The 24947-nt window shown below is 40.0% G+C and overlaps 2 protein-coding genes across 9 annotated transcripts in view; one reads left to right on the forward strand and one right to left on the reverse strand.

Moving 5' to 3' along the window:
* On the reverse strand, positions 1-12847 carry HHLA2 (HHLA2 member of B7 family). Of its 6 annotated transcripts, XR_001332935.3 has the most exons (8): positions 12586-12847; positions 8690-8785; positions 7256-7576; positions 6548-6808; positions 4464-4754; positions 2383-2477; positions 1227-1492; positions 1-547 (listed from the first exon to the last, which is right to left on the reverse strand). XR_001332935.3 is itself a non-coding variant. In XM_074536043.1 (7 exons), the coding sequence occupies exons 2-7, from the start codon at positions 8751-8753 to the stop codon at positions 1466-1468; spliced, it is 1059 nt and encodes a 352-aa protein (XP_074392144.1). In that variant the 5' UTR covers positions 8754-8785; positions 12596-12847; the 3' UTR covers positions 1-1465. The 6 variants fall into 6 exon arrangements, 5 of the variants coding, with proteins under 5 accessions (XP_074392144.1, XP_026651299.2, XP_014124898.2 ...); XM_074536043.1 differs by having other exon boundaries at positions 1-1492; positions 12596-12847; XM_026795498.2 differs by having other exon boundaries at positions 1-1489.
* Positions 12786-24947, forward strand: part of IFT57 (intraflagellar transport 57) — a 17794-nt gene continuing 5632 nt past the window's right edge. For 2 of the 3 annotated variants that reach the window (XM_074536042.1, XM_005490412.4), the window contains exons 1-9: positions 12786-12981; positions 14326-14488; positions 15650-15768; positions 16653-16743; positions 18662-18730; positions 19267-19389; positions 21479-21550; positions 22141-22272; positions 23176-23238. In XM_074536042.1, coding sequence (XP_074392143.1) covers positions 12821-12981; positions 14326-14488; positions 15650-15768; positions 16653-16743; positions 18662-18730; positions 19267-19389; positions 21479-21550; positions 22141-22272; positions 23176-23238 — 993 coding nt within the window. In that variant the 5' untranslated portion in view covers positions 12786-12820. Of the gene's footprint in view, positions 12982-13051; positions 13186-14325; positions 14489-15649; positions 15769-16652; positions 16744-18661; positions 18731-19266; positions 19390-21478; positions 21551-22140; positions 22273-23175; positions 23239-24947 lie in introns of those variants that run through there. The other variant, XM_026795492.2, reaches the window with a different exon arrangement.

Consider the following 24947-nt stretch of genomic DNA (forward strand, 5'->3'; position numbering starts at 1 on the left):
TGGGTTGAGATAATTTACTGAAAGTAAAGAGCAACAATGTTAGTAACAAAAGTATACAAGAAGAGATGCTTTACCCATACAAAGGTGTTCACCACCTCAACTTAGTTCCATATGGCTACTGGGACAAAGACAAGATGGCAGACACTTCCCATAGGTCATGTCCATGTGGTCCCCTGGGACAAGGACAAGATGGCAGCCGTTCCAGTGCTGCCAGCTCCACATGTTTTTCCAGACTAGGACAAGGTGGCAACCATTCCCACACAACATGTGGCCCCCAGGACAAAAGCAGGTGGGGGAGGCTCCCACATTTCCTATCCCTGAGCCCAAGACAATGGAGAACAATGACGGATAAACACCCAGAAGCTGGATCGTCCATGTCACACGGTTCATTTTCCAGACCACTGTGCTAGGCTGTGTTTGGCAGCATTCAGCTTCTCACACCTCAGTCTGCCACTGTTCTGTTCCCCACAGCTGCTCCCACTCGGACACTTCTCTGCTCTCCCCAGCGCTGCCAGCCCAGCACGCTCTGCTGGGCTCGGACTTGCCACTGTCGACAGCAAACATGGTCTTTACTTTAAAATTAAATACTAAATGAAATAAAAACCAGTAAGCTCTCTTTCCCTCACCCCAGAAAAAATCCAACCAAAACTCAAAATTTAGGGATTTCTTCTTCTCTGGAAACTTCTTTGTCCCTTTAGGACATCCAATTTTGCATGCTGACCTGTCACAGAACAAGTGGGAGCTTCACAGAAGCCCTGCCTTAGCCTCAGATTTTTGGCAACAGCTTAAATTTAAGAAATCATTCTAGCCCACAGCTTCTAAGAATGGCAGATCAGGTCTATTTATAAAATGAGTTATTTATTGAAAAGATAGGAGGTAACACATAAAAGGTCTTAACCTGAGTTAATTCTGACACAGTATAAAACAAAAGAACTACCAGTAGATTACATAAAACAGTACATGATATCAAGCTACCTATATTAAAACTAGCAAAAGAAATACTCAGCTTCCAGAGGAAAGCAGGTGTCCCTGCTCTGAGGAAAAACTCCATGTTTCTAGGAAAATGAGCATGTTTGATATAAATTATATAGTTTGATATAAATTATATAGTTTGTAAAGGGCAAGTGCCTGTCAGTCAGAATTCCAGTTTTTCTTTCCAGGCGGTAATCCCATGGTGCCAGAATAACTCACTACAGGACAGCTCTGTCTGGTTTGAGCTAACTCACCAGTTAAAAAGCAACAGATAAGCTCATGTGGGGGGTGAGATGCCCTGCTCCATGACTTTTCACAAAGTGTCCATTGACTTTTTTCCTCCCCATTTGTCTGCTATTGTTGCTCAGAAAATCACATTTCCATGTGGCTCTTACAGTAACTCAAAGGGGAAGATGGAGGAACTCTTTGTTCTTTTCATCACCAGTCTCAGTAGTATCTGTGTGCAGAATTTTCTTCCTGTATGTCAAGGTGTCTATATGATTCCGCTCTTCTTTTTCTTCTAGACAAAATAAAAATACTTATAAGAACTACTGATGTGTAAAATAAATCCTCTAGTGGGGGAACAAGAATAAGACATGCTCACCATAAAGATAAGTCAGCATTTTCTATTTTAGTTTCATCTGAGTAAAATAAGCATGCACACAACAGTGCAGAAACATTCCTGGTTTTTCCATCTAGCCCTCCATCAATGTAACCAGAGCTGAATTAACCTGTCAACTGTTCCACTTCCTCTGATTATGATATGTTTGACAGCCCAATAGGTCCCAAGATAACTTAATCTTGCTTAAATTGTTTAGACAACTGCATCTCAAAGTATATTATCATCTCTAAAGCATGTTACAACTGTTTAATAAGCAGCATGCAAGTGAATCTCTGCGTAGAGAAAAAAATGAAAAAAGACGGAGGCATAATAATTTCAGTTTTCTTTCTAATGTGTTTTTGTTGTACCTCATGAAGCTTACCCAATTCATAAATTGCCTCCTGAAGCTTACCCAATTCAGATTGTGACAAAATCTTCAGACAAACATTCAAGGTCTGGATTTAGGTACTTCCCTTCTATTTGAGTTGGGGGTGCATTTTGAGGAGGTCGTCAATGGATTTCAATCTCTCACTGCCAGAATTACCTTCCCCACTTACTGCTCAGTTCTTTGGACTTTACTCCTGGTGCCCCTTGTCCAGACAGCCCATTCACATTGGGATTGTCTTCCCTTTTCCGAAAACAGAAGATCAGCATAGCAAACAATGCTAACAATGCAGTTGTTTAATCACAGCTGTCTAGCTACAGCTACTGATTATCAATTTTTTTAAAGTTCCAAAGTTTGGCTCAACCCTTATTCAAATCTTGAGGGGCTTGGTATCAACAGTATCTTAAAAAATGATTGTACATACCTTGAGATAGCAAAGTACCACTGCTATTGTCACTGCTACTGCCACCACAGCACAAAGCACTCCTGGCACAATTTTTCCTGTATTACCTGAATTTTCTTTAAAAATACAAGTACAAAAAAGAAGGGCTTACTATTCAATAAATATATCAAAGCTATGATTTTTTTCTTATTTATTATCTAAAAGGTATGATTTAGGGAGAAAGAAACATTACAAGGAAACTCAGACAAGGACAACAATGTTCAAGTTACTTGACTCATAGTGAAAGATTTTGAAGTGGTACTTTACTGACTTAAGTGTGACTAGCCGAAAGCAGATTATTTTACTTAATTGCGCTGATAGCAAATTCCATGTGTGCTCATGGGATAGGATTTGACAACTTCCCATTTAAAACCAAGCAACTGCCCAGTGTGCTGGGCACTGTCTCCAGGTACAGTGCTCAGTGCCATTAGCACTACTGATTTACAGTAGAGGAGCTCTGTAAATGTTACCCAGCCTGGATCTTAAATTTCATGACTCCTGCTGCAAAATCTTTGCAACTTTAATCTGAAACATTGCCCTGCTCCATAGTGCAGCCATGCAATCCAGGTGGACACAAGAAATCCTGAGATGAGTGAGTGATAACCATGGATTCCACAGGAGATCAAAGCTCACCTAGAAGAAACCTCTGCACAGCACCAAACTGTCAAAAGAACTGCATGGCTCTTCTACCTCAGGTTGTCTTTCCCCTACTGTGTCTTGTCCAAAGAATTTGAAAAATTGTGCATTCCTCTGGAAACTTCCTATGGATGTCTGGAAAACAGCTAAAGAATAAAAACTGCTAAAACAGCATTTAATCTAGTCATTGCCTTTAGCTTGACTCTGTAACCACATGCAGACCTATGTTTACATCTTGTAAATTCCTTTAGAAGACCAGCTTTAAGCTGCAACCCTTCCTTATGCAGGAGAGATGATTGTAAATCTCTTTTTTCCCCTCAAAAGCCTCTTTCCGGTGGCCCTTGGAAACCCTTCTGATTGCTCAGCAGCTGCTGTGCTATGGCTGCTATCCAACATGGACAGCCCATTCCCTACTGTCTCTAGCCACTTATCTGCTTTCAGGCTGTGCTGAAAGCCACAAAGGTACTCATCTCTAGTTATTATCACTTATTCTACCCCCTTTTCTGTCGTCTCTATTTTTCATGTCTTATTTGCTTGGCTTGCTTCAAGTTCTCTTCTTTGTTTAGAAGAGGTGTCCTCTATTAGTTCTCAATCTTTTTGGTGATTGTATGTAATTGTGTGAAATGTCTGTGTGCTACTGTTGTACGTGCTACTGACAAGGAAATAACTGTAAGTAAGATTTCACAGCTGGGAATTTACTATAGCTCATAAAAACACAGACATGCATTTAAACATATATATCCCCAGGCCTAAAAAAGGCCTGCTGTGTAGAATTAAAGCTTTGAAAATAACAACTGTGTGTTCTCAACAAGCTTTCTTCTGCAGCCAAACTTATACCACAAGCTTTGGGCTTCCCATCATCTCTCTGCTACATTTAAAACTATGTTTGCTGTCAGCAGAGCGTTTAGGACAGAACTCTGAGAGCCCTGCTGTGTTCCCAGCTATGAGAGCAGTTGGTGGCAACTGAAGGCAGACATTGATTTTGTAACCTTTGCCACAATAAGCTGCTGACTGAAAAAAATAAACTTCTAGTCTTTAAATAAACACATAGTTGGTAACTTTCTTTTTTCTGAGCCAACAAAAATAAAACGTCTCTCTTCCACCCAACTGTACCAGTCACACCAAATTACACAAAAATAAGTGCATCTTGCATCAGCGTACTGAGAGCTGGCAAGCAGCTGTCACTGCTGTCCCACTACTTTCTCACCCAATTCATGTAAGGAAGGCTGAATCCATTCACAAAGAAAAGCATCTTCCAGTGGAGCCAATGTCCCTCCTCAAGGGGTATATTCTGAACTCTAGAGCTGTTTCCATGACTAGTTTTTAGTTCATTGTTGTAGTACTGATTCTTTTTATGTAATGATTATTTTTGAGATTGGTCCTGATCCTGGTCCTCATCCTCTGAAATGGAAGGAGTGGCAACTTACCGACACGCAAAGTTGTCACAGCAAGTTTTGTGTAGAGAGGTGTTGAAATATTACACAGATATTCTCCACTGTCGCCTGCAGTAAGATGATCCAGCCTCAGCGAAAAGTCACTTTCGTTAAGCTGGACTCGAGGCTGGTGAGAGTGAGATGTGCCATTAAAGGAGGCCAGGACTGAGGCCACTGCATTTCTGTGCAATGTCCAGACAACACTGAAACCGTCAGTGCTTGCAGTGTCAAGGCCGTGTTCACAAGGAATTACGGTGCTCTCTCCTTCCACCTTGGGCAGGTGCTCTGAAACAGACAAAGAGCTCTCTGCACTTTTCTTGGAAAATACTGTGAAGGTTATTTAGACATTCTGTGGTTTTTTTCTTAGGTTTGATACTACCATGAACAAATACAAAAACATATTTCACTACTTTGATATTGCATTCAAGTATCACAGTATGTTTCTAGAAGCAGATGCATCTGAAGATTTTAAAAACACACGTATCTTACACAAAAATCTAATTGGTATTGGCAATATTTATGAATATCCTTTTTTTTAAAAAATTGCCTATTTTTCCTCTAATTGAGGGGCTCATTAATAGAAGTGATTCAGTCTAGTCTGTGTAAAACAGCAGGAAATTCCACATGCTGGGAGCAGACAGAAAATGGAACTGATCAGATAACTGCGCACCTGAAGCAAAAGGATAAAACACAACATAATTTAACTAAAAGAATAAAAAGATTGTATGTAGTTAGAAATAACTTTCAGTTATGGTGAACTTAAGTACTTTACTTGTCCATGTTGAACCTTTAACAATTAATAAATAGCTTTAAAAAAACAGGAAAGGGAAGGAGAAGGCAGGTAAATGGAATTAACACCTAATATATAAAATACTAATACAAGACAAATTAACATCATAGCACAATTATGGATTTGACAGCAGGGATTTGACAGCAGTGGTGGCTGGAGAGGAAGGTAATAGATTATTTTGACATGGTATAACTACACTTGATTTCTGGGGGGGAGGGTTAATGAACAAAGGTGTGGGGCTGAAAAATCATGAAGACAAAAAAACCCAGAATTGTACCCCACACTGCTACTACAGAAACAAAAGGAGAACAGTTTGTTTTCAAAATGTTCTACTGAGGGGTTATATGGATGCAGGGAAATCCAAGTATGTGTGTAATGGAGTGTACCTTTTTCTCTTGTGGATCAGGCATAGATAACAAAAGAGACACAGTGCACTTGGTAGCTACTAAGATGCCATACTTGCAACTTTCCATATTGTAAGCAATTCCATGTAAATTAAAAACTGCACTCTTGTTCTGAAGCTTATGCAGTGGGTTAGGCACTGAGAGTGTCTGGATACACTTTAGGGGGTAATCTGGATGATGGAAGCATCCATGCACATCTCACAAGAGAACTGCTCTTGCATTGCTCTTCCTTCAACTAAAAATATTTCCTAAGAAACTGGAAAGGTTGAAAACCACCAGTTATCTACTCAAAGTGAATTTACAATGAAATTCAGGAGGAAGACAAAGCAGAGTTGAAATTTCATAGTCCTGCTTTTCCTTAACTAAAAAAAACGGGCTGCTGCTCACTAAAATGCAAACTGTTTGCTGCTCCCCACACAGCCAGCACTCAGACTGGTACTTAAGGATGCATGTGAAGAGAAGCACAATGAAAGGATCAAACAGATCATATGCAGCTAGAGCAGCACGCAAACTTTCACCTCCCTCACAGAACCCACATATTCTCCAAGGTTTCCATGTATTTTGTCCAATGGGCAGAATTCTTTTATTGATAAAGGGTAAAGTTTGTTTATTAGGCACCTCTTAAAATGTGAAACTGATATAGGAGAGATGTTAAGAGTAACAGTAACTTATAGAAGGGTGAGCTAGCCCCTCTCATTTCTACTTCTTGGAAGCAACTGGTAATGCTGCCTTGTAATCCTAACAAATGCATTTCCAAGAGAAAGGTATATCCATTTGCACTGTCCCATCTCCATGCTGCCCCACTGCAGAAAGACTGTCTTTAGTTTGACTTTGAAGCCAGCTGTGAAATTCAGTAACAATGCTGAAAGAGATTTCATTCCTACCTTGCATCTTCCATTCAGCAGCCCACACTTCATGATCCAAATGAATATGACATTGGTAAGTATCTGTCACATTTATAATGTCCTTGTCACTTCTAAGAGAATAGAGAACTCCATTCCTAGTTTCCTCCCGATCTGTCTCCTGGATGGATATACTACCCTGTATCCAAGATATAGTTGGTGCTGGATAAGTGAGAAAAGCATAGCACTTCAGTCTCCTTTCTGTGTTTGTCTTTTGGTATTCCAGTGCATAAGAAGAAGGAGCTGTAGATGAAAAAATAATTTTAAAAATAAATCTTACTACTTACAAAATGGTTTTTAACTTGAAGCGATTACTCTTTTGAAATACCATTGGGGAGAATGAATATAGCTGAGAACAAAACTTCATCTGTGTTTGAATTCAGAAGAAAGCACAGCTACTTACAAGGCCAAGATATGTACAGTTCTGAGAAGCTACATTATGTGTACCACATAATTAACCCTTAGAAATCAAGGTGCTGTAGGTTATGACAACAAGTGCTGCACTAAAATTTTCCAATCCATGTTGCAATATTTCACCAGAGGAAAAAAACTGCTGCATAACACCATCAGGCCCAAAAGGTGCTCTGCTGTGTTGGAAGATTTTGATTCCATGGGAGAAACAAAAGGAAATCTGCTGGTGCCATTCCATTTGCGGTGGTGTGATCCAAGGGTTTTTGATGCCTTACTGACCTTTAACTCGTAGTTGCACTTCCACTTCTGTTTGATGTTGTGCTGTTCCCACGTAGCAGCTGTAAGAGCCCTCGTCAGTCATGGTCAGGTTACTAAGTTTCAAGGAGGCATTTCCACTAGGGATGTTCTCATGGAAAAGGTGTGTTCTGAGTCTGTAATGTGGATCTTGTTGTCCCAGCTGATCCTTCTGCTGGTAGTAACTGTGCACATTTTTGTTCTCTTTTCTCCAGTGAATTACTTCATCATGCCCAGGTGGGAAATGACAAGGGAGGATGCAATCCTTGGAAAACAGTCCTGTTACTTCTTCCTGTTCTGTAAAACCTAAAGTCCATAAGTATAAATGACTAAGTTTAATCCAGTCTACAAGTATATTTCTGCACCTATTTATCCCTGACAAAAAAATGCTCTTGCAGGTGTGCCAACATCTCTTTAATGACTTTTCTGTCACATGAGTCTCTTGGGACAGCAAGGGTGTCCATTCAGTTTAATCAGGATGATAACACAGAGCTCTGCTCGCTGAACTTCTAATCAGTTTACGTAGGAATCCCAAGTAAGCACCTACATTCTCAAATCAGCACACTGCCACCTTACCACCTGAGCTCCAAATGTGTTCCCACACTTTGAACCACATCTTTTCCATCTCAGACTTTAAAAGCCTTTTGAGCTGCAGCTTCCTACATGTTCAAACATTCACAGTGCCATGCTGCAATGCCCCGTGTTACCAACCACCCTCACACAGTGCCAAGCAGTTGTACCATCACAGGGAAAAAAGACATGGCTCTGCAACTGATGGGAAGGACAGAACTTCCTGAAACAGCTTTGCCACCACAGACAGGATGAGGAAGCTCTGTCTCAGCCCCTTGAGATAATTAAGGTGTGCATTCCAAAAATTGACACAAGTGGTAGCATCTCATTTCTGTCAAAATTTAAGTTAAGCCTTGCTAGCATACAAGAGAAATTTAAAATTAATCTTTCAAAAAACTGACTGCATTGACTTAGCATCATCACATTGACTTCTTGGCCAAGGTCAGACAACCTGTTAGGCTGGTAGTGAGTGCCCAGGGGCAGCTGCCATCCCAACATTCTGGTCCCATCTCTAGCTCATCTGGCAGAACAATCCAAATGACTTTTCCTTAGTCTTCTCAACGCAAAGTCAGCCAATTTGATGCAAAACATTTTCAGTCTGAACTGAAAAGCACTGCCTGCTGAGCCAGTGGGGCAGAAACATTGGCAGGTAACAGTGTGGGGGCTCAATGGCCACAGCCATCCATGCAGCCACCTGACAAGCAGTCTTTGGCTTCAGAAGTGTTTTACATTACCCAAAATTGATTCTTTACCCTAATAAACTAGAATTCTAGTGCTAGAATTCACTAGCTCTTCTTAATAAAAATTTAAAATAATGGTCTTTTTTATTATTTTTCAGCTACAACCTACCCCAAAGTGTAGCACTGATGTGAAATACACAAATCGTGACAGCTGGTATGTTCTGTCCTTTCATTTTTCTTCATTGGTTCATAGATTCAGGTCAAACTGGCAAAATAAAAGCAGGGGTTAAAACCTGTTTAAATGCAGATAAAAGACATGTCCATATGTAATTTCCTTTCTGCAGCTTGCAAAGGACTATAGGCCTTTGTATCATGTTTTTGTTTGCAACAGACTTGGTACAGACTTTTTGACATTTAAGTCATTCATTATGTGATCCTATGCATTACATAGTAGTGGAGGCTCATTCATTACCTTGTAGCCCCTTGCAGATTGATGCTTTATTTTTAATAAATAGAGAGTGTTTACTATCAGTGTTGTTGCAGGGCTAGGGAATATTAATCTTCCTCATTCCTGAACAGGATACCAAGGAAAACTGGTCAAGTCAAATTTGCAAAAGTATGTAAGACATCCCTTGTCAAGCCTGATTTTACTTTTTAAAATATTTTTCTGATTACTGCAACATTTGACTTTCTGGGGTGGAAAATTTGATTGCATTTGCAAATACTGCAGATGTAGAGAACTTTTCACTCTTTTTACACTTTCAGAAACATGTGCATGGAAATTTAGGGTAGGAATGCAAAGGAGGAGACTCTCTCATCATATCTTCTGTTTTGTCAGACAGCAATGAACTGGAACCGCTCATGTGTGACAGAAAAAGAATAACCTTACTGTAACTATTACTTGAGTGGAGGAAGAATGCAGTCTTATCCTAAAATACAGCATACCCCAGTGGAGAAATTACCTCATGAATCAAGTAACTTGAAAAGTCTTCAATAGATTTTCCTAGTCCTTTTTTTTTCTCCCCAAAAGGCAGCTATAGGTACATTTCTAACTGGTTTAGCCAGGCTTGCTAGCCCAACATTTTAGTATTCTGAATAATTTTGACTAGTGTCTGAAACTATATTTGTGGTGGGTGTGAATCTTAAATCCTAAAGATTTTTGAGTATTATTTCTTTTGAAAAGGCAGTGTGCTTGTTTCATGTATTCTCACTATTCTTTTAGGAGAAAAAAACAGAACAAAACAAAAAAGCAGAGGCACCAAAACATTAAATCTGAGGCAGAAATAGATGCAATGGTAAAATAAACATTTGATATATAATTTTGTTCTATGTCAGCAACAATTGCCAGTATCTACTTTCTCTACCCCTTGCACTGGCATGGGGTAGAGAAAAACATCATGTTTTATTGGATTTTTTTGCTTATTTACCTACACTTCCAACTTCATCAACAAGATATACTGTGCTTGATGTTTGAATTTCAGAAACCGCAATCAATGCTGTATTTCCCTTAGTGAGGGATCTGCCATGTTGAATTGACATGCCACCCTTCACTGGCAGTGATGCTCTGAGAGTAACAAGGTTCCAGTGGTACCTCTGTGATGCCTTTGGGGCTGCATGGACAGTGCACACTGACTCCCACCTTCTAGCTGTGCCCCATAACCTGCTCCAAAATACAACAGCTACAACTACTTAGCTGAAAAGTTTCATGTTTAGCACAAACTGTAACTTTGGATCTTCCCATTAGAGAAAAATGTATGCTGGTCTGTAGAAAAAAATGAGTGGTTCTGGCCAGTCTTTTCAGCAAGTTCTGGAGACTTACAGGGATAAAGTGTCTGTATGCTGGTAATTAGAGTCACGCTGCAAAGTACTCAACAAACATACAACAAACAATGCCTGTTTGTCACAGACGTAAGTGGCACAACCAAGAAGTCATGCCCTAAGGCTTTGTGGTGAAATATCAATATGAAATAATGTATACATACAGTGCACAAGTAGAATTAAGTTCACTGTAGTCAGGTTAGTTACTGATTGGTTACTAGTTTTCAGGAGAATTATTTCATACAGAATCACCACAGGCTCAACTGGAAAACAGCTCAGCCAGGATTCCTGAGAGCAAGGCAAGGTGCTAAAATGCTTTTCCAAAGACATACTGAACAGCTCAAATAATGGTAGGGGGAATGCTGCATTTGCTTTGGCCACTACAGGAAACAAACACATGCTTTCTCTTTCTCGGGTTAATCAGTGACCAAACTGCATCCAAGTATTTCTGCATTTTTGAACTCTGCAGTCAAGCTCAAACCTGATCAGGGCACTCCTGCAGCAAACAGCCATTGGGATTGGTGGCTGCCCAGTGTACTTTGTGTACTTTGTGACCTCTTTGAGAGCTGGTGTGCATATTGAAATATTCTCCTTTCAAATAAAATTTATTTATTTCTGAGTACAAAGGATTCTATTTATTCCTTTTCAATGCAACTTAACAAAAACACATTTCAAGCATATACACACACTTACAAGGACTGGGAAATACCAGAAGATTTTCATTTTTACCAACAAGCAAACAAGAAAAACAAGCATGTAAAATTCTCAAAAAGACATGTTAATCACATACTGCTGCAATCTCTAGCCACAATGATACCAGCTTTCTAGAATTTCCTCACTGAATCTTCAGATGTCCCACAATAAAACAGAGAAGTCGTTCTCTGCCTCCCCACAATGAAACCCTTACAACTTAAATGCTAACTCCATACTTCAGTTGTCGAGAAATACTCCGAATGGAAGAAAATTTCCGCAGTCTCACTCCCTGTTGATCTTTGCCGCTCTCCAGCTACACTCTGACCCACCCGCATGGCTCAGAACTCGAGTAACTAACACAGAAATTCGTGCAGTCCCCTTGAGGGAAGCAGCTGTTTTTACAGCGAGACCTACGATTCGACACACGCAAAGATTTCACACCTTTTATGTTCCCTTCTTCGGGCTTAAAAAACATTTTCTCTTAACCATTTATTTTGCCTGGCAAACCCATAGTTCCTGCAAGCTCTAACAGGCTTACAGCAGCCACGACGCCGCTCCCAAGGCGCTCGGGAGGCAGCGGCAGCGCCAATTCCCTCAGGGGCAGAGCGCAGGAACCCGGCACCGGGAGCCAGGTCACATCCCCCGGCTCAGGAGAAAAGAACGTAAGGTAAAAGTAATCATGACACCCTTCTCAAGAAGCTGGTCATCTGGAACAACAGGTGCCTAGGGCTGCCTGCAGGGTTAGGCAATTATTTTCCAACAGTAATTTCCTAACAGTGACTTATTCTTTCTGGACAATTCAAGCTTTGTCTGTGCCATCTGGTTTCCAGCAGAACAAAACGACTCAAGTATTTTCGGGAAGAGGGCTTACAAAAAACACCAAACAAAATGAAGGGAGAAGTGGCAAGAAAGGGTGTGTCCCCGCAGACTTTGGTAGTGTTAGGAGTAGACAGGCGAGGTGTGTCTTGCGTTCACTGAGTCATTTGGGTTGGAAAAGACCTCTGGGATCATCGAGTCCAACCTTTGATGAAATTCTCAACTAGATCATGGCATTAAGTGACACGTCCAGTCGTTTCTTGAACACTTTCAGGGATGGTGAGGTACCTGGGCAGCTCATTGCAATGCTTGGAAACCCCTTCAATGGGGAAATTCCTCCCAATATCCAAACTAAATGTCCGCTGGCACAGCTTGAGGGTGCGTCCTCTTGTCCTGTTACAAGATAACTGGGACAACAGACCGATCCCCCACCTGGCTACAACTTCCATTCAGGAAGTTGTAAAGACTGCTGAGGTCTTTCCTGAGCAACTCCTGATGGGAACTGCACTTCACACCCTTCACCAGCTCCCTCTCCCTTCGCTGGACACGCTCCAGCGCCTCAAAGTCTGTCCGTAGTGAGGTGTCCAGAGCTGGACACAGCATCCGAGGTGCTCCACCAGGGCCAGCACATTCCCGGGAGACAGAGCTTTCCAACCCGCTGCCCTCCCCGCCCCGCCCCAGGGCACGTCCAGCCGGGACCCGCAGCTAATGCCACAGCTCCTGGCTGCCCACACTCACTTTTCCGCACCTCCGGCTGCAGAACACCGCACCTCAGCCCGTGAGCTACCGCCGCTGCCCGCTCTGCACCTTCCCGGAGCGAGGCGTTCCGAAGTTTGTCTTCGGGAAGGGATAAAAGTTTAAAAGTTCACCAGCTCCGTCAACTGCCCCAAGAGCTGAAAGGTTGCCCAGCTCCGCGCGAGTTGGCGGTGTGGCCTCGCCGGGCCCGCCCCTGTTGCTGTGGTTACGAGTCAAGATGGCGGAAGAGGGCGCTCCGGGCGAGGAGCCGCCGGCGGAGCGCGGGCCCGGCGAGGCTTTTCACATGTTCGTGCTTATGGAGGACCTGCTGGACAAGCTGAAACTGCTGAGCTACGAGGAGGAGGCGCTGCGGCGCCAGAACATGCGGCCTCTATCCAGGTGCTTCTGACCCGCGCCTCCTCTTCGGCCCCAGGGCGCCGGCGTGGCCGTGGGCGGGGGGGCGGCGGAAAGGAGGAATTCCGTCAGAGCATAGCGAAGGGCCTGCATGGCAGAATGCCTGGGAAAACAGCCTGTAGCAAAGCTTCCCGTGTGAGCTGGAAGCTTTCAGAAAGCGAGGCCCCGCGAAAGGCTGAGATGCGATAAGTAAATAGTCCCTTGACCTTTCCTGCCCCCGGCAAGTACCGGGTATCTGCATGCCGAGGTACCCGTGCAAAAAGTAATTCTGCCTAAATTCTACCTCTTCCGCAGAAAATAGCTCTGCCGAAATTCCAAGTTGTTCAGAATAACTCTAAATATCTTGAATTCAGGATAGCTGTTCACGGTGTGTGTATATTTTATACCCTTCAACCCTTTACAAAGAGGGTCTTGGAACCGTTTTTTGGTAAGGCTGGGCTTTCGTATCCAGTACATACTTGTTTCATATGTAATTTTTTTAATGTCTTTCTTTTAAATTGTGGTGGAGACAGGAAGTCTGGGAAACAGGGCCAGGGTGCTCCCAATATCCACCTGCCCAAATAACTCTTAAACCCATCCATCACTTTCAGCAGGCTCCACTGCAGGGTGTCACAGAATTAAGCTTCTAATAAGCAACATTTTGGTAAGGGAATACAAGTTACCCTCTTTTTGGGAAGGAGGCTCAAGTATGAGCACAGTGGCTGTAAATTAGTTCTAGACTGCTGTTGAAGTATTGGAATGTTTGGAGCAGGACAGCAGACCTTTGTGTGAGCTACTTCAGTGAGTAGCTGTGTTGGTAAAGGGAAGCATTTCCAGAAGTTCCCAGTCTCCAGTGTGCATGTAATTTATACTCTGGGGGGTGATATGGATTTATGGGCTGAATTATTGTTAGGGTCACATATTTGAATTTGGTGTGATCCAAGTTAGATCCAGTTTTCATTGCTCTCCAAAGCAACCCAAAGCACAGTAGGTAAGGGCAGGTGGAAAGATCACTGCAAAACATGCTCCTGATCTGAGCTGGATTTGCAGATGTAGGAACACCATCCTCCTGCATTTCTTGAGGAAAGTGTGAAGGGGAGGTAACTTGGGGAACTTGGCAGCTGAGTCTGGTGTTGACTAATAACTTACTCAAAGCTGGAAATAAGCAAGCTGGGTGTAGAAAACTTGGTCTGCTGTGGTTTTGTGTGAAACTCGGCATCCTGATTTTTGGTCAGATGGGTTGCTCATTGAGAAAACTAGGTAAAGAAACTGCTCTATAGCCTGTGCTTACCTATAATGTAAGAGCTCCAGAAACTCACACTGTGTACCGTTTGCCCCCTTTTGAAACAGGCTCTACTTTGCACTGCCCACCAATCCTGGTGAGCAGTTCTTCATGTTCTGCACGCTTGCAGCTTGGCTGATCAGCAAGGCGGGACATCCCTTCGAGCAGCCGCAGGAGTGCGACAACCCCAATGCTGTGATTTCAAACGTGCTCTCCGAGCTGCGGTCCTTTGTGAGTATCACACGGGCTCTCTTCCCAGTGTTGCAAGCTTCTGCATTCCCTTCAGAAATAACAGCAGTCACACCCTGTTCTCCTACTGGGTCTGGTCCCAAGGACTGGACATACTTTTCCTAGCTGTAAGTTTGTACTGAGTTACTTAGTTAATTGGAAGTTTACATAGGCTGTACCTACTTGCTATTTTTTTAGCAGGACAGAAATGGTCTTATAAATAATTCCAGTTGGTTTTGTTCTGCAGTCTGTAAAATGGATTTAACCAGGCTTACCTTTTGTAGTACCACATATGTTGCTCATTCGTAGTAGCATAACTTTCAGAGATTTTATCTGGAAGGTTTACAGTTTGTGATCCTGCTCCAGCCAAAGTCAATGACTTAATTTGTAGTGTAGGAAGTGGTTTAGAAGAATGTTTGTGGGTTTTTTTGGGGTTTTTTTGTTGTTGTTGTTGTTGTTTTTTTTTTTGTTCTTGTTTTTTTGTTTTGTTTTGTTTTGTTTTTTGTTTGGTTTTTTGGGATTTTTTTTGTTTTTTGTTAAGGAGTAAAAGGTTGTACAAACTGCTAGGAACTACCGAGATTTTATTTTTTTGATTAAAAAAAAAAAAAGGAAAAACGCTGAACTCCAAAGACCAGGAGACTATATCAACTGACAAGAAGTATGATCTTATGGAAGATTATACTCTGGTGCAGCTGTGAATGATGTTAAGGACACTGTTCTCTAAAGGAGTTAAACTATATCAAACTACTATGTTTATCCTGCATGACAGCAATAAATTAAAATATTTTATAAGTAACATCTGGAGCAAACAGGACACTGTTGAAAAGTTGGTAGTTAAGTCTCAATACTTGAGTTTCTCTGTAGCTCTTATTACGTTGCCTTGTCACTTGTGTGCTTGACCATCCAGATCCCTTGTGGCTTCTGCCTCTTCTGCTACCTGGGAGTATGCTCTTACCATATGCTTAAAGATTTCTACACTGCATCTTTTCCTTGGCTTGGTCTGGTTTTCCTTCTGTTGCTTCACTGGAGCTGCACAGGAGAAGAATGTAAATTGTCATTAATAAAATCTCATACACAAGGGACACTTGTTTTAGTGTACAGAACTTATCTCCCTTTGAGGAAATATGGGTTGTTTAGTAAACAGCCTGTCTCTTTTTATTTTAGGGAAGACCTGTGGATTTTCCTCCCTCAAAATTAAAGACAGGCTGCGGAGAGCAAGTGTGCTATGTTCTTGATTGTTTAGCTGAAGAAGCCTTGAAGCACACTGGGTTTAGCTGGAAAAGGTACAGTAGACTTCTAAGCATCCTCCCTTATGCATTATTTTCCAGCAAACAGGTGTAAGTTGTAGTGGTAAGATAAAATATAGGAATGACTAAAACCGTTTTACTTGACATTTCATGAGACGGTAAATTCAACTAGGCTTGAAGCAGGGTGGCCAGTTAATTCCTAATGCAATTTCACACAACTGGCCTTTTGCCAGCAAGGCTGAGTTTGGGGCATTATAGACTTAGCTAATTAAGGTTTAACTGATGACCTTTTTTTTGTTATTTCCCTACACATAACTCCTTGTTAATCTGGTATTTGAGTTGAAACATGTAATGTCCTTTTAGGTTCTATCAATCAGTAGTAAATTCCTGGAGTCATGCACAGTATGATCATGTTACAAGTAGACTAGAGTAATTTTATTTAATCTGAAGGAAATCCTAGACAAATTAGTTGACAGATAATCTCAAATATATGCAAATGTCTTTAAAAGTGTTCTTTATTTTATTATTTTCCTCCAATGGGTTTTGGAATGGATATAGCAAAGTAATTTCTACCTTGGAAATATTTTACTGTTACTTCTCTTTAATACACAATTCCACTGTAGGCTGCAAATAAGCCTGTGGTGACTTGCAGTTGAATTTTAAGAGTTAGACCAATAGAGAAGAACCCCAAAATTTACTTCCTAGATGGCTTTGTAGTGTGAATGTACTGTACTGCCTTTACTTTTAAGACAGTCCAAGATGAACAAGACTTTCAAGGCAGAGTATATATTTATTTAAGTTGCAAAACCCTAATCACTGTCTAGGTGTGTTCCATATCATCCATTTTTCGCCTCAAATATTTTGTTTGCAGAGCTATTTACAATTTATTGCGTTTAATTAATTCTTTGAATTAATTTCAGGCCAGCATACCCAACAGAAGAGCCAGAAGAAGAAGAAATAACAGAAGATGATGCAGAATTAACACTTAGTAGATTGGAAGAGGATATTGCAGTAGGTTTATTTGGTTGGTTTTGATTATATTAGTATTGGTCAACTATGAGGAAATTTTTATTCACTGTTCATTTTGTTTGGCTTTTTTTAAGAAGCATTTTTAATTAGCTGTTCAAGTTTTTTTCCTGCAGCTCTATTCCTGCATTGTCAGATTTTCTGTAGGGCTTTTTGTGGCTTTTCAGATAAGATTAACTCTTCAAGACAGAGTGTATATTCTTATGTGCAGTAGAATCTAACTATGCATTAAAAACACTGAGATTCAGAATTGTTTCTTTTCTCCTGATAAATCTACTCTTGATGTTAAACTAAAGAGTTAAAATAGGAAAACAGTCAGCTGTCTCCTCTTTTCTGTATCTTGTTGAGGTCTAAGCTGCTAAATTGGGAAGTGAGGATGAAAAAGTTAACTAAAGCATAGTTGAAATCCCTCAAAGAACCTCTGGGTTGGTTCTCGGGTCATGATTTCCATAACTAATGTGTTCTTTCAGCTCTTTGGAATGTATGTGTGTTAATAAAACCACTGAGGTGTTATTCCTTTACTAGGTATTACATTACCAGGCAGTTTATACCAAAAGGATACTCACTTTTTAAAGCCCCTAGTAGTTCTACAGGGATTAATTACATGCCAATGTAATTTTTTTCCCTGGTCCATTGTTGCTGCCAGTATATTGATATTAGCTGTATTCAAAATTGAATTTAGCAGTATTTCCAGCAATTAAATGTTAATGATGAGGTTCATGAGATTGTTTTTTGGTATTAATTCTTCTGAATAAAAATTATGAGGCTGACAGAGACAAGCCTAGTTCTGTAAATCAGGGATAGCCTGTATTAGGTGGCCAGCAGTAGGCAGTGAGGCTGGGTGTGCAAGAAAATCTGCACAGTTTGGTTTCTCAGTTCTGATAACCAGTCTTCTTGTTCTGGTGGTGTGTTCTTCTAAATGCTGCACAAATATCTATTGTCCATTTAGCAAAAGCTAGTCTTAATTTAGTCTTAATTTCTCACAGGTATTTAGGGGGCTCAGGGTCAGACATGCCAGAAGAAAATAGTGGTCCCCGTTAGTTAAAAATGGGTAAAGTAGAGGAAGGAGAAATAAGCACCAAGGTTTCTAGTGAGTCTTGAAGGATTTTACCTTAGGACCTGCGTTATTGCAGCTTTTGTGATTTGTGTAGAAAGGAGGTGGATGATGAAATTTCACTTTGGTGGAAAAGACAGTCAGGAGAGGGACAAGGTGTGTAGGGGTGAAGTGTCTGGGTGATAAAATGGTAGATGAAATACAGTATAGATAAATGAAGGTTAATGCACAGAAAAAGCATCATTACTTATGGGTGATGGGCTCTCAGCTGATCATAGTCACAGAAGAAGGGGATTTTGAGACTGTAACAGATTTATAGAGTATGTTAACAGAGTGTGTGTTCTCATGGGCAAGAAAAAAGCAATTGCCTCAAATTCAGTTGTGTTATTCTGCACATTTAAGATGTGGCATCATTCTGTAACTTCAAATACATAGTGCAAACAACATCTTGAAAACTGTGTTGAGGTCTGGTTATGGTTCGGCTTTTGTTTTGATGGGGCTTTATTTTTAAGGTAGAGCTTTAAGAAATACATAAAAAAATACCGTTACCATACAACTATTGACAATGGGCCATTTGATGTTAGAGGCTTTAGGGTTTGGGTTTTGTTGGTTAGTTGGTTTATTTTTGTAATACTATGGTGCTCTGAAGGAAATGTGGGGTAGCTTTGACCTTGCAGCTTGTCCTAGGTATTATGCCTCTTCATAAGCTCCATTTCATAAATTCTCCATGTCTTGTTATGTTCAGAAATATGGAACTTAATACTCCTTGGTTTGTTCTCCTGCAAAATAAAATAATGGAGAAAAATTGTGCAATAATTACTGAAGTCTTGCTTTGAAACTTCTCTTAAGGAAGAAGAGTCAGACAATGAAGAAAATTATATTGACCTGAATGTTTTAAAGGCACAAACGTACAGATCAGTAAGTTATTACCCATTAGTCCTCTCATGAGAGATTTTTACATCTGTAGCAGCAATTTGTGTCTGTTGGATTTAAATGTAAAAATCCTTGCATAGTCTTTACTTGAAAAAAAACCATCTGAAATGAATCAGATATTATATATTAATATTACTTTGAAAGAACAATGTGCAACCAGTTTGTAAACTGATATCACTGAAGGGCTGCTGGGAACATTTGCAAGAAAGTTTTTGCAGAGACTTCTAGAAAAACATGATACTAGTCTCATTAATACATTTAATCCCATATAAGTATACCATTTCTGAGATGTATTATAATTTCTTAATATATACATTTAATTGTCTTCAGTTTTAAGTATCATGAGAAGATATACTTTAATTCTAAAGAATTAAAGAAAGCCATTAAAGAGATCTGTTTCATCTGTAGTCTAGATCATTCTGGATATAAATATTTTTCTGATATTAACACTGCAAGCCATTATAGTGATTTCATTGCATAACAATGACATTTTGTGTATAAACTTCGGGATTTTTACACAGAACATGAAGGACACTGCAAAGCAAGAAGAGATTTTACAGTCCACAACAGACGCAGCAGAGTGGAATCTGGAAGTGGAACGTGTGCTTCCACAGCTGAAAGTCACAGTCAGGACTGACAATAAGGTATGGAAGAATGGATTTGCCTGTGTACACGTCGTGATTAAAACGTGATTTCAGTTGATGCTGTTTACTTTCCTTTTGCAGTTGTTGTCTTCTGTCATGCAAAGACCTGTGAGTAATGGGCTCTCCAGTGCTACCTTATCTGAACCTTTGTCACTTGCTTTGACCCTAGAAGCAATAATTTTCAGTAAAGTGTTTTTTTCAGTATTATATTTTTTTCTGCCGCTTACAAGGCACCTTATTTCTATATAATTATTCAGTGGGGATTTTTTCAGTCCTCTGACATTTCCAATGTATCCACACTTCTAAAAAATTATATCCTCAGTTTAACAACTATTAAAACATCTTCTTGGAGGACAGCTGATGATCTTACCTTTCAACTCTTATATTTTTTAACCACATGAAAGGCTGATTGTATGGAATCCCTCTTGGTAAACTTTACATGACAATCAAGTAGGTCTGTACCCTGGTCTAGTCATCCTGAACTCTCCTAATGTTTAGTGAAAATAAGTGATCACTTTTTCAACTGCTTTTGCTCACCATATCCTGGTAGCTGTCTCAGGGTGAAAATCATCATGTCTTAGAACTGTGTATTTCTCTCCATAGTCTATTTCAAGGAGTCTAGAATGAGCTTAGAAGTAGGTATCCATCTTTGGCAGGTCCAAACCTAGGGCCTGCTCCTGGCATTGCCCATAAGCGTTCTTTCCAGGAGCTTGTGTAGCACACACAGATCAGTGCAGTATGGAAATTGTTCATTTGCAGTGACCCAGGCAGCTGGAGTGTTGCAGCAATCTGCAGCACTGATACAGCAATACAATACATATACCTGAATACAATGAAGGACAATTACCGTGCCAAAAATAGGGGAAACCTTCAGCAGTCTGCTGAGCTGCTTGCCTCTCTTACACCATACTGCATTTTTCTGTGTGAAGAATTGCCTGGCTTGAACCACTCTGCTGTGATCCTCAGCAAGCCCATCTGTTGCAGAGAACATGATGCTTGAGTTTCACAGTGAGGAATTAAAACTTAATAAAGACAGATGAAAAATTAAAGCCACTGTAGGATCTGAGGTTCACTAGCTTCCTGCTTAATGCACCATCTCTTTGCCTTAAGGAATATATCAAAATGAACATAAAAAGAGGATTCTTCTTCTAGCTTCTTTCAGAAATAACTGGAGAGAAGTGTTTGGCCTTTTTTCATTGTGCCAGAAAACATATTCTGTTTCCTAAGCTGTGCATGTAAACATAGTACCAGGAGAGTATTAATGGTTTAATCAGTGGCACTAGAAACTAGAACTTACTGTAAAGTCATGGACAGAGGTGGGGGTGGGTTGTCTGCCTGTTGTTTTTATTTAAATACCAGAGTTGGGCAAATTGTGAGCAACTGTCACCAGACCAAGGAGGGATCATGAGTCTCCTGCAAATGTGAAACACAACATAAGCATGTTATCTCTATTGACTCATTACCTGGTGTGCAGGGCCCATTCACAGCACCTTTTCTCAGCCCCCACCTTGGAGTTCATGTATGAACTCATCCATGAACTTCCTATCATTCTTGAAGCTGGAAATAATTTTCCCCCTTCTAATTGTATCCTGTTACCAAAACCAAGTTTTGGTATTTCTGCCTCTTTTTCTTTCCGTTCTTCTTCTGGTAATGGTAATGACTGAAATAGAAGGTAAAGAACAGATAGTCCAGAATTGGTAGGTGCTGGGCATCAAAAACAGTCATTTTGTCTAAGAATAAGTTGAACTAGGGCAGCTATAATCAATATTTTTAGTATTTGTGCCCAGAGTGGTTTCTAGCAGAAATAGTTCCATGAAGATCAGACTCTAAAAAGCATAGCTACTATGGTGTCAGTGAGGATGTCAGTGTTTGTTTATGGATCTGAGTGTCACATGTGACATTTAGGAGATTTATAAATTGTGTCACATTGAGCCAGTGCCCCTGGCTATGAACATGGCACTGGCAGGATGATACATGGCAAGAGTATAAAAGAGAACTGACCCTGCTTTGCATATGTGCCACTGTTTAGTAACCAGAGAAGCATAAAAATTGTACTTACCTGTGTTTTAATTTGTGATGCCTTTTTTAGGATTGGAGGATTCATGTTGATCAAATGCATCAGCATAAGGATGGAATTGATTCTTCTTTGAAAGAAACTAGGGTATGTCTTGTATGTACAGAATATTTTACTAATCTGTCGGCGTTTTTGTTTTCTATTTGATATGCATTAAGGGCTAAATTGATCTTTTTTCCTTCATTGTTTTTTGTGCTATTGCTGTAAAATTAAAAAGGGAAAGATATGACAGGGATCATTAAGGACAGTGCTGGTGACAAAATACCTTCTGGGAAAGAGTTGTATGTGTGAGGATTAACAGGGCTATCAGGGTCCAGTAATGAATGCATTACCGTAAGTGCATCCTGACTACAGAGGACAAAATAGAATAATACAATCTGAAGGTGCTGTTAAAACCCCCAAATACTCTCAAATACTGTTGCTAGAGTAACTTACTGACATTGACACTTGTAATTAATTGAGGAGGGGAGAGTGATGAAGCAGTAAAGACTGAAATATGTGTTTTGGAGGTGGGCAAACCAGAACACGTTTGGAATAATTTTTTGTTGGCTAAACACAGTATTTCTGTACTATTTTCCTCTCTGTAGGCTTCCATAACCTTTCTTAACTACAGCATCATTTTGATACTCTTTGCATATTCTCTGTCAACTGTCAACCCACAGAATGTGATTTTCTAGGGTTACCTTGACAAACTCCATAATGAAATCAGCAGAACACTGGAAAAGATCAATAGCAGGGAAAAGTACATCAGCAATCAGTTGGAGCACTTGATTCAAGAATACCGTTCAGCCCAGGCCTTGCTGAGTGAGGTAATGCTGATCTTTTGTTGTTGCCTTGTCCTGTATTAATTTGCTGTTAAGTAAGGGTAGAGGCAAAGACGACGTGGAGTGAGCTATCTATGAATTCTGCTGTTGGATATAAAGCAGGGGAAATGTTGATTTGCTGTCAAATTATATTCCTCCTAAGCTAAACTAGCAATTTTTATCCAACTATTCTGCAGGGGAAAATAGATGGTTTTGCCTGAGTATTACGTATAGCTGTTGCCAGTCTTGAGCAGCTAGTAAATTGCTAGTTCTGCTTTCCCTGTGAAGTTCACACATCTGTCAGGAGTGGAATAACTACACTCTCAGTCCAACATTCATCCCTTAGATTGGGTTCTGGTGCTAATGTGCACAAAACACTCTGACTACTTCTTTGCTTCATTTAGTTTTTATGCCAATAGATTGCTGTCTGGGAAGATTTTTGATCCCCTATTTAGGAGGCATTACAGTCTGCCTTTTTGGCAAGCCCTCCTGGTTGTGGCCATTGTGTAATGCTAACAGAATTTGACCTCTGCACCTTCTGTTTGCCTTGTTGTTAAGGTATCTTCGAGATAGTAATTTACTGTTGATGAGGTATTATTCTGGATTTCAGTATTCAATCCTTTCTGCATTATGGCAGATTTTCTCCATGTTTATTTCCTCATGTAAATGATTAGAAAGCATAGTTCTTATCAAATGTGTATTTGTACTATTTACTGCTTTACATTTTTGAATGATAGTCATTGCAAGGGCTGATGTTTCAACCCTGTCCTCATTTGTAAACCTCACTGGGGCTTTGTGGGAGAGTTTCTGGAATTGAAACATATGAGAGCAAGTATTGAGGTTTTCTCTGAACTATCTGCATACATCTCTCCAACTCTGTCATTACAGCCAAGACATGTTTTTTTCCAGGCTAAAGAGAAGTACCAGGAGGGAAGTGGAGGAGTAACTGAAAGGATTAGAGTGCTTTCTGAGGTAAAACACATCTTACTTTAAAACAGTCTTCAGAGAGTTAGGATTTAGTGGTTACAGTTTAATGAAACCAGTTCTCTCTGATTTGTTCTCATGTTAAAGATTATTATTCTTTATTTGGAGGAGGTGATCTAGTCCGGTCCTTAAATTTTAAATCCAGGCTGCCATTGATTTTTAACTCGTGAAGTGTGAGCTCAGTTTGTAAATGAAGGTATATGTTCTTATTTTATAACCTATGTCCTAGAATTTTTGGGGATTAATAAATCATGCCCATAAATTCTTTGGAAGAAGAAAAGCTCAATTCTTATTTTTCATTAAAATTAACAGTTTGAAATTTTTATCTTCCAGGCATTTAAAGCAATATTTGACTAAACAGTAATTTTTTCCATACATCAAATTTTTCCATACATCAAATTATCTTATTACCTAAATCTAATTTTCTGTTTTTTCCTTTATATTGGTGCTCTGACAAATTTAAATAAACATCTGTCTCCTGACTGCCTCACCATGTTGAGTGTTTCATGGCATTTCATTTAGAATTACAGCCTGATTTCCACATACTTCAACTCTTTATCCAATTCACAAATTTTTTAAATGGCTCTGTTTGGATTTTAGATACCAGCTTTACTTACTAGACAATGAAGCCTCAGGAATAGGTGCATAAAATAGGTCATACAATAAGAATGTGTTAGAAATTGTACAAGTTTGAAATGTTTTAGAAGAGAGAACAGTTGAGTTGGAAGGGACCTACAGTGATACCAAGTGCAGCTGCAGTAGTAATGCAGCAGTTTAATGTGAGTTTTCTAGCAAAGATTTCTGAGTGTATGAATTCTGCAGAATTAGATCTGCTTTCTATTTCACTCTCAAGGAAGTAAGTTTGAAAAAGTATTTTGTGATGACTTCAAATTTACAGTGTGCGCTTTGGGAGCTGATTAACTGATAAGTAATGGTGAATATGTTACTAGCTGGCATCCCTCAAACTACATAGGTGCAGTGGCACATGTCTGAGGTAAACCAGACACACTGGATGTTAGCACTGATATGTTTACAGGCATGCAATCAAGACCTCAGCCTACCTGGCAATACCGTTTCCACTTCATGCAGGCAGTAGCAATGCAGCAATGATTCCTTTTCATTGCTGAAAAGGCTTATTGAAGCCTTAATGAAGGGCTTTTTTCACACTATTGACAAGAATACTGAATTATTACCTTGACTATACTTTAGAATCATATATTTGCTTTTTTTCATTGTCTATAGTTGCTAGACAGTGCTGAAATGCACTTTTGTTCTCCAAATGTGGACTTTACATACCTGTAGCTGTGCCAGTGCCAGCAGGCTGGACTGCTGCACCTTTGTATGCTGCAGTGCTGTTTCTCAGGTTTCCAGTGTAACATGCCAAAGTCCTGATGCTTCCAGAAGGGCAGTGAGCATGGTTATTTGATGAATCTTGATCTGTAGGGATATTGGTTCCTTTGTTCATCCATCCAGCATCACACTGAAACACTTATATTGTTTTTATTTGGGATGTGCAGATTTTCAGTAACATCATGGTGTTTGGTCAAATTGTTACACTTTTTCTGTAATTTTTTAACAACATTAGTTTAGTTAAATTAATTTCTGAATGTTTGAAAAATCATTCCTCTTTATGTAACAAGTTAGATGGATTAGTTTGTTTGTTTTTTTAAAGCAATTATTCAGCAGAGACTTTTTTA

Source organism: Zonotrichia albicollis, chromosome 2, assembly GCF_047830755.1.
Source record: "Zonotrichia albicollis isolate bZonAlb1 chromosome 2, bZonAlb1.hap1, whole genome shotgun sequence".
Lineage (NCBI taxonomy): Eukaryota > Metazoa > Chordata > Aves > Passeriformes > Passerellidae > Zonotrichia > Zonotrichia albicollis.